At 31.1% G+C, this 9,240-nt stretch overlaps 2 protein-coding genes across 3 annotated transcripts; one reads left to right on the top strand and one right to left on the bottom strand.

The window, feature by feature from the left end:
* Positions 1–251: 251 nt before the first annotated feature.
* Positions 252–5,149, top strand: TADA (tRNA arginine adenosine deaminase). Its single transcript, XM_079041180.1, has 4 exons — positions 252–3,573; positions 3,756–3,843; positions 4,509–4,636; positions 4,717–5,149. The coding sequence occupies exons 1-4, from the start codon at positions 446–448 to the stop codon at positions 5,006–5,008; spliced, it is 3,636 nt and encodes a 1,211-aa protein (XP_078897306.1). The 5' UTR covers positions 252–445; the 3' UTR covers positions 5,009–5,149.
* Positions 5,150–6,895: 1,746 nt separating this feature from the next.
* On the bottom strand, positions 6,896–8,916 carry LOC145109680 (Zim17-type zinc finger protein). Of its 2 annotated transcripts, XM_079046869.1 has the most exons (6): positions 8,753–8,887; positions 8,356–8,425; positions 8,097–8,254; positions 7,857–7,989; positions 7,352–7,480; positions 6,896–7,253 (listed from the first exon to the last, which is right to left on the bottom strand). In XM_079046869.1, the coding sequence occupies exons 3-6, from the start codon at positions 8,228–8,230 to the stop codon at positions 7,143–7,145; spliced, it is 507 nt and encodes a 168-aa protein (XP_078902995.1). In that variant the 5' UTR covers positions 8,231–8,254; positions 8,356–8,425; positions 8,753–8,887; the 3' UTR covers positions 6,896–7,142. The 2 variants fall into 2 exon arrangements, with proteins under 2 accessions (XP_078902995.1, XP_078902994.1); XM_079046868.1 differs by lacking the exon at positions 8,356–8,425 and having other exon boundaries at positions 6,906–7,253; positions 8,753–8,916.
* Between the last annotated feature and the right edge of the window lie 324 nt (positions 8,917–9,240).

Below are 9,240 nucleotides of genomic sequence, written 5' to 3'. Positions count from 1 at the left end.
TTTCCATCATTCAACAAGTCAGTTAGTTAGATGTACAATTAAAAAACATGCTTTCTTTTCACGTCAATGAATTTTTTCAAACGGCATTTTTCCATAAAGCAACTATCAACGGAGCTAAGTTTTATGAAAAATTGTCTATCAACTAAAAGTTGAGGTTCATTTGGTTCAAATCTTTTTTGGAAACAAAAATAAATAATTTAAAAATAATAAAGAGAGTGATTAAAAGTTAAAACTTATACCGTGGGTTGTTTTTGTTAACTGGGATGCTTCGACCATTCAGCTAACCCAATTCTTCCATCCTCAAACTCCGTCACTTCCATCTGATCTATCTGCTACTCTCAGATGGCAATATATCCAGATTCTTCAATCCAAAGATTTTCAACAACTCACTTATAACATCAAGGTAAGAAAGAATCCCTTCATTCCTCAACAATCGAAAGTAAAGATGATGCACACCACTTGTTTAAACTCAGCTGTATCACTTAGATGCGGAGTTTCTCCATCTTCACTGTTCACTGATCCTACTTACTACCTGGATGCTAGATTCGATAGTAACCCTTTACTCATCTCATCATCATTCAGCTCTTCTTGTTGTTGTTGCTGCTGTTGCTGTGCTTCTAATAGTAATTTAATTTATAATAGATTACCCAGAATAAACCCTAGATATTTATGTAATGGGTTGCGACAATCCACCCTGATTCAGTTCTCACCTAGTAAAAGATTAACCTTTCATGGTAGTAGGAGACAATCTTGTAACACTACTTTTGGGTTTTCCTCGCTTACTGATTCTGATCGAAATTATTACTACGAAAAACTTTACTCTTTCAAGGAGAAGAGGAAATTAGGAAAGGGTAGGTGTTGGGGGATTGAAGATAAGAAGAAAACACAGTCATTTAGTAATGCCATTGAAGATGATTGCTTGAATGAAGTTGAAATGTTGCTTGATTTGTTGACTGAAGAGGTTGGGTTAGAGAGTATTGGTGTTAGAGAGAGAAAAAGAACCAATAAGAAGGATCATCATCATGAAACAAAAATTGTGAGTTCTGGTGCTGTAAAGAGGGATTTGAAGCATGATAATAAAGCTGTAAAAATTCAGTGTATGGAGGAAGAAAATAGGAGACTAATCAACAAGAAAAGAGAGGAAGAAAGGGAAACTTTTGTGAAAAAGAAGAACCATGAAAGAAAGAAAGAAGGGTCTAGTTGTTCATCTTATTACTCGGTTTCTTCTACAGGTGAGTTTGATAGTGACAACGATGTTGAAATCAAACATGATGTTGGAGAGTCTTCAAGTGATTATAAAGATGATCAGAGAATCGATAGTTATAAAAGCTATGATGAAGAAAATGTTGAAAGGCGACATGAGATCTTGAAGAAGAAGAATAGTGCAGAAAGTTATTATGGGAATGAAGAATGGCGAAAGAAATCTGAAAAGAAGCTTAATGTAGAGTCTAGTCAACAGCAATCACAAGTTTCTATTAGTCAACATGGTGGAAAAGCTAATAGAATCACTGATCAATCTCAATCACGAATGAAGTATGAGAGACTCATGGAATCATCAGAAACAGATAATAAGATGGAATTGAACTCAAACATGCAAAATAAGTTAAATACATCATCAGTTCAGAATGTTACTCAAAAAGACGAATACAGGAAGCAGTCAAATGTGATTTCAGAATCATCAGGTGTTCATCAAATTAACATGAAAAAAGCCTCTTCATCTTCTTCTTCTTCTTCTTCTTCTTCAATGCTTGAGGCTAGAATTAAAAACCAGGAACACAATTCAACACAAGTTAGTTCTCAGATTGAAGAAAAACAGGAAAGAATCAATCAGATGATCTCATTACAAGAATCTAGATTGAAATCACAACAAATTTCAAGAATTTCAGATACCCAAATTGCTAAAACTGAGAACTCTTCTATTTCACATATGCAATCTGAAAGCAGAAATGAAAAACAAGAACTGCATTTAGATACTTCAAGAACAACAGATAGAAGAGAAGAAAAACAAGAAAGAATCGATCAGATGACCTCATTACAAGAATCTAGAGTGAAATCGCAACAAATTTCAAGAATTTCAGATACCCAAATTGCTAAAACTGAGAACTCTTCTATTTCACATATGCAATCTAACATCAGAAATGAAAAACAACAAGTGCATTTAAATACTTCAAGAACAGATAGAAGAGAAGAAAAACAGGAAAGAATCGATCAGATGACCTCATTACAGCAACAAATTTCAAGAATTTCAGACACCCAAATTGCTAAAACTGAGAACTCTTCTGTTTCACACACACAATCTGAAATCAGAAGTGAAAAACAAGAATTGCATTTAGATGCTTCAAGAACAACAGAGAAAGTTACCATGGCTGAAAAACTTGATCTAAGAAGAAAAAAGAATTCATCATCTAGGGTGGAATTAATGGAAGGAACCTCAGAATCAATGAAAACTGGTAAAAAAACAACAAAAGCTTCAAGTTTTAATATTGGCATGGAGTCATCTACTACTTACAAAGCTTTAAAACTGAACCCTGAAACTGAAATTAATCTTCAAGAAAGTGGGGCCCAGTTATCTGAACATTTTGAAACCATCAATGAGAGTTCCAGAATCCATCAATCTGATGTGATTGCATCAGCAGATGAAGAACACAAATCCTCAAGTCATTTTCTTGGTGAATTTGTCAAGAATGCAAATAGCAAACTCACAACTTCTCAAAATCAACAAGAGGAGAAAACCCATGAACAGGATTTGGTGTATGAAGATGATGATGATAAAAGAGATGATAATAATAATAATAATAATACATCTGGTGAATCTTTAAAAAAGAATGGAAGATCATTATGGAATGTTATTGGAGATGTAATCCGATTTCGTTGGTCATCTGAAACACATATTTCAAAAGCTTCATCGATTCAATCAAACAGTGAAGCATGGTTTTCTGGACATGAACATGAAAATGAAGATTCAAATGATGAAAATGTGAAAACAGGAATTACAAAAAGTCGATCTAGATCTAGATCTAGATCTAGAAGGCGTACAGATGATTCACCATTGTTGTTATTGTCATCATCATCAAACCCTAATCAAGAATCTTCATCCAAAACCATGTCTCCTCCTCCATCTGTAATTGAAGAATCATCATTTCCAGTTCCTGCAATTCGCATGAGAAGGTCTCCTGTTGTGAAAAGATCAGGGAGTAGTGACACTGATGCATCTGGTAGTGGCAAAATGGTAAATACAACTGAAATATCACCTGCTTCCAGCAGTGGCAAAATGGTAAATATGACTGAAACATCACCTGGATCTAGCAGTGGCAAAATGGTAATAGTGGATGAACCGATTTTATCCACTGGAGAATTGAAGCAAAGGAAACTTGCAAGAATAGATCAAGTTTCTAAAGATAGATTTGATGAATGGGAGGAAGCTTATGATATAGAAACTAAACAAAGAAAAATTGATGAATTTTTTATGAAAGAAGCGATTTTGGAAGCTAAAAAGGGTGCTGATTTTTGGGAAGTTCCTGTTGGAGCTGTTCTTGTTCATGATGGGAAAATAATTGCTCGTGGATATAATCTGTAAGTTTTTTCAAATCTTGACACTTAATGACTTAATGAATTTGGCTTAATGTATTCAGACACTCACCTTTTATGTATTTGTCATTCTTCTTTTTTCCTCCAAACTAATGGATGAATATTGTGAAGTTTGTTTTTTGAAATGCAAGGGTAAAATGCTCATTTAGTAAAATTTGTGTTTTTAGGGTAGAAGAGTTGCGTGACTCCACTGCTCATGCTGAGATGATTTGTATACGCGAGGGGTCAAATAATCTACGCTCATGGAGACTTTCGGTAACACATTTTGTCTGTGTTTGGTGTGCCACAGCTAGCTGATAAGCAGTCTGATTTTTTGAGCTTTTTTAAATTGTCATGTTTGGTAAACCAAAAAGTAGCTTATTAGCTAGCTTTTTAAAAAACTACTTAGACTAGCTTTTCTGGAGTTTTTTAAAAAAATTCCAAATATACCCCTTAGTTAATTATAGAAAACATATTCTTTTAAAAGGCAAATGCCATAAAAACCTTATGTTTGCAAGTTTTTGTCGGTTTTACCCAAAATCAAATTTTAGGTTCATTAATGTCTCAAATTTGCAAAATTTTTTTTTCCAGTTTTACCCTTTATGTAAATTTATCTAGCAAAACTGATTTTTTTTGCCAAACTTAAGGGATTTAGTTAACCAGAAAACAAAATTTAAAAAACCAGAGGTCAAAATTGAAAAAAAAGTTGCAAATATCCGGTTTTAATGAACCTAAAATCCGTAAAAGGGTTTTTATGTCATTTTATATCTTTCAGCTAGCTTATAGTTTTACCAAACGTCATGTTTAACCAGCTAGCTTTTCATACAACAACTAGCTTTTCAGCTAGTACGTCAAATACTACCTTTATGTCCAACTTTTTTCACTATCTTTTTATATAATATTTTTATATTTGTGTTGTTCATTTTTTATATCTTTTTTAGGGTAGCACACTTTATGTAACACTTGAACCATGTCCCATGTGTGCTGGAGCAATCCTTCAAGCCCGGATTGACACCGTTGTATGGGGAGCTCCAAATAAGCTCCTTGGAGCCGATGGGAGCTGGATCAGGTATTTTTTAGGGTTTTAGGGTTTTCAAGATTTAAAAATTTTCATTTTTTTTTTTTTTTTTTTTTTTTTTTTTTTTGTAGATTGTTTCCTGATGTGGATGGAGGAAATGGGTCTGATAAACCGGCTGCTCCTGTCCACCCATTCCACCCCAACATGAGTGTAAGAAGAGGGGTATTATCGTCAGAATGTGCAGATGTGATGCAACAGTTTTTTCAGTTAAGAAGAAAGAAGAAAGAGAAGAAAGTTGAAACTGAAACTGAGCCACCTACTCCACCACCTTCGTGTCTTCCAATTGTCACAAATCGTCATCATCATCATTCAAAGTTTTTGAGTAAGATTCATGGTGCATTTAATATCATGTTTTGTTTATAGATGAGATATTTGTTCATTGTATTTAGTAATTAGTATATTCTTTTTGGCAATGTGTTTGTTTGATCTGTTGTGTGATTCAAAATCAAAAACCATGTTGTGTGAAGTTTATCTTTTCATTTTAAATAAATTTTAGTTGAAGTATTATTGAAAAACTAAATGCATTTTGTTAAATATCTAAACGTAAATTAAATAAAACATTTTCAAGTATACTTTATAAATGGGGTAAGTAAACTCGCATATGTTTTTTTATTTTGTTTCTTATAAAGAAAATAATAATAACAAATCTAACCTAATAAATGAAAATGATTTCTATATCATGTTCTCTATGAATTTGTCACATGATTTCTATATTATGTTCTCTATGAATTTGTCACATGTAATTTTCTTAAATATTTTGGATTTTTTTATTTTCCACGTGTCATTATTTGCTTTTTTTACTTTTCTTAAATTAAAAATTCTGTAATTGAATACATAGTTTATATATGTAAGGTATTTAATTATATTAAACTCTCAGAATAATTGCTATACAAACCTTAATTTCCTTCATTTTTAATTCCGTGATAATATGCATATGGTAGTCAATTTCATAGCTAAACTCTATTAACAATTCCATTTGTCATTTATTTCATTTTTCATTTCCAATATATCATTAATTTAGTTTTTATAAATTAAACCTACCATAATGACTATTAATTTCAAGTTTCCAATAAAACTAATATTTTCATTACCAAATTCAAGTTGTATATTTTAAATTTCAATTTCAAATAAATTTACAGTTTAAACCTTTATATTTAAAATTTTCTTATAATTAACCCGTTTATTACACGGGTTTGACAACTAAACACATAATTTTAATATATTTATTTTTCGTATGTTTTTTTTCTCATTATTTTCACTTATTTTAGATTTCAAATTCAAATAAACTTATCATTTAATCATTCTTATTTAACATTTTGTTTTAATAACTAATAAAATAATAATAGAAAAATCACATTAACTTTTGTTTTCGTATGAAGCTATTTAATTAACTGATTGATTACCTTGCTTATAAGCTAAAAGTGAATCTCATTAGTTCGTATGCCACACTAATTATCATTTAAAAAATCTAGAGTATGTGTTTAATAATGTTAACAAAATAAAAGATAAAATTATATATATATATATATATATATATATATATATATATATATATATATATATATATATATATATATATATATATAGAAATTTGTGAAAAAATAATAAAAATATTATATTACCGTTACAAATTTCATATTTAATATTAGATTTTAAAATGTGATCGCTTTTAAAATTAAATAAATTAATTAGTCAATATGTATATAATTATAAATTTTAAAAAAGATAAAAAAAATATTATATAACCATTACAAATTGACTATTTAATATCATAGATAAAAATTAAATAAATTAATTAGTCAAAAAAATAATAAAGATTTGAGGTGGTAAGTATAACAAGGAATTAAAATGAATTATTATTGAACTGATACTAATTGAACTATACCCAAAACTCAAAACATTTGGTAAAATGACAAAAAATTTACATTTTCCAATAGTAAAAACTGAAAACTAATAGCTATACATAAAAACTAAAAACCCAACCAATAAGGGTAAAATGGTCAAAGTATTGAAAAACTCTCCCACCAGCAACCTTGAAATCCTAAAGCACCCGGTCTTAAAAAAAACGGATGAAACGTTTAAGCATATGGCACCAAAACATCCCCACACCATAAAACCAAACAGGGGTAAAATGGTCAAAGTAGTTGAAAGACTACCACACCAAACCACACCCCACCCCACCCCACCCACTGTGTATCTTTAAACTTGGATCCAATTGCAGCTGAAAACCACTAATGATTACCTTTAAGATATGATTAAACAGGGGTAAAATGGTGAAAGTGATTTTCACACATTAAAAAGAGTCACACTCTCCGATGAAGATTCTTAATTCTATGTAATTAAAAGTTAGCATTTTTGTTCAATGGATTCTCCTTTTATCAAGTTCTATGTTTTCCAAACATTATATGATTCAAAACTCCTTGCAAATAAATATATCTATGCTATAGCAAAATCCAGATCAAAATTTACAATATAAATCTAAACTCATGTTGATTTCTTAAACTTGATCTGTTGTATCAGAACTTGTATCTATTTCCTCCCTTAAATCATATTCAACCACAAGATTCAGATTGTCAACAAGTTTGTGATACTGCAAACACCCTGTGCACTGAAAACAAATAATCCATACATCATAATTTTTTAAAAAAAATAAAAAACATTTTTCATTGAATTTGTGATATTGAGAAAATGAAACAGAAAATATACCTGTACAAAAACTGTCCCTTTTTCATAAGCTAATCTGTTTATGAGCTTTTTTGATCTTTCACCACAAGAATTGCAGGTAAAATGTAATAACAAGCTTCTTCTTGGGAGTTTGAGGTCTATTGTTGCTCCCTTCAAGTTTCCATGTTCAAAGAAACAACAATTTAAGTTCAAGAACTAACAAGAAATCATGAATTAAGAAAGATATTTGTGAAATGTTTTATCGTTTTTAACTGTAGGCGTTCCATTATCTTGAAATTGTATCCTTTTGGCTTAAACAGAAGTAGTAAAGTAACAAATCCTTTTGTTTGATTCTAAACACAAACCCCTATTATCAATCATACAAAACCAAATCTAACTCTCAATTTAGTAGCAACTAAAATGCTAATTATTTGCAGTCAATTCCAGGGTTACTTTAATGCCAAATTCATCAATAATTTTCACCAAGAACGAAATGTCACTGTGAATGATTATAACAAGACAACAGATTAAAAAGAGATGTACATACGGGATTTGATTCATGAGAGCCAGAAGATCCTTCCAATTCTTGACACGCTTCAGGATTATCTTCAACCAAACAAGAAATCACAACAGGGGAAACCTGTCTTGATTCCTTTCTTTTTGAATAAGAAATCCCCAATCTGTTAACCGTAATGAATTGAGTAATCAAAGGCAGAAAGACTTACTTGAGCGCTTGTTAATAATTTTAGTAATAATATGAAAACTAGATTTGAAACCGAAGACATGCCTGGGAAATTTGAGGGTTAAGTTAGGTTGAATGAAATTAGAGCAATGAAGAATAGCGGGTCTTTGTCTTTGAGCTTTAAGCGTTGTAACTAATGAAGACAGAGAAAAGAGGGAAGAAGCCATGGAGCCCTGCATCTGCGTTTTTTAGGAGCGGAGTAGCTGTGAACAAAAAATTTCATCAGTTTGATCAATTTTTCATCCATATTTCATCAATTTCACTAATTTCTAATCAATAATTCATCAATTTCACAAATCTATACCTGTTAACCCAATACCTCATCAATTTTCATCAACACAGTACAATCCATACACTCTCAAATATATGATAATCTATATTTCAGAACATCATAGGTATCATAATCAAAGGAACAAATCAGATACAGTGGAAGGAAAACCAAAGGAAAATCGACAGGTATGATAATTGAAGGAACAAATCAAATACAGTGGAACAAATGACAGAGGCGTTTTCTTTGCTGATGAGAAACGAAAATCGACACAAATGACAGTGGAACAAATCAAATACAGTGGAAAATCGACAGGTATGATAATTGAAGCAACAAATCAAATACAGTGGAACAAATGACAGAGGCGTTTTCTTTGCTGATGAGAAACGAAAATCGACACAAAAAGGAAAACCAAATCGGAGGTGAAACTTACCTGATCGGAGATGGAGGAAGGAGACGCCGACAACGGGAAGAACGCCGATGGCCTTGGCGAACGATCGACACACACAGTGAGCGTGAGCGGAGAGAAGGAAGGTTCAAAAGTTCTGAATGACAAAACGGCCCCTTTATCACCATATTGAAATAATACATCGACTACTCTTGGGGAATTACAAGTGCTTTTATGAATTTTTAATTTAAGGGTTTATGTGTTATCAATAAGAGAAAATTTTAAGGGTTTATGTGTTATCAATAAGAGAAAAATAGCTATTTTTTAATAAAAGTTTCTATTATATAATAGATAGATATCTTTTTAATTTTTTTAATAACCATTAATTTTAGAAAAAATTACATAGATAGTCCATGCTTTACAAATAGCCACAAACTAAGTCACTGCCCTTTTTTTTTATATGAATGATCTCTATGTTTTCTAAAACTTGCATGAATGGTACTTATGCGTCATTGTCTTATTTTAATCATTAA

This window comes from Lactuca virosa, chromosome 4, assembly GCF_052849685.1.
Source record: "Lactuca virosa cultivar CGN04683 chromosome 4, Lactuca_virosa_CGN04683_v6, whole genome shotgun sequence".
In the NCBI taxonomy this organism is placed as follows: Eukaryota; Viridiplantae; Streptophyta; class Magnoliopsida; order Asterales; family Asteraceae; genus Lactuca; species Lactuca virosa.
Note: the sequence above shows the minus strand (reverse complement) of the source record. Positions and strands in the feature narration are given on the sequence as shown.

What these genes read in the sequence shown, in the direction of transcription:
- TADA (XM_079041180.1), top strand. Translation starts at nt 446, where the DNA reads ATGATGCACACCACTTGTTTAAACTCAGCTGTATCACTTAGATGCGGA. An exon ending in ATTGCTCGTGGATATAATCT is followed by an intron (nt 3,574 to 3,755) that starts GTAAGTTTTTTC and finishes TTGTGTTTTTAG; the next exon opens with GGTAGAAGAGTTGCGTGACT. An exon ending in GCCGATGGGAGCTGGATCAG is followed by an intron (nt 4,637 to 4,716) that starts GTATTTTTTAGG and finishes TTTTTTTTGTAG; the next exon opens with ATTGTTTCCTGATGTGGATG.
- LOC145109680 (XM_079046868.1), bottom strand. Translation starts at nt 8,230, where the DNA reads ATGCAGGGCTCCATGGCTTCTTCCCTCTTTTCTCTGTCTTCATTAGTT. An exon ending in TTAACCCTCAAATTTCCCAG is followed by an intron (nt 7,990 to 8,096) that starts GCATGTCTTCGG and finishes TACGGTTAACAG; the next exon opens with ATTGGGGATTTCTTATTCAA. An exon ending in GCTCTCATGAATCAAATCCC is followed by an intron (nt 7,481 to 7,856) that starts GTATGTACATCT and finishes GGAAACTTGAAG; the next exon opens with GGAGCAACAATAGACCTCAA.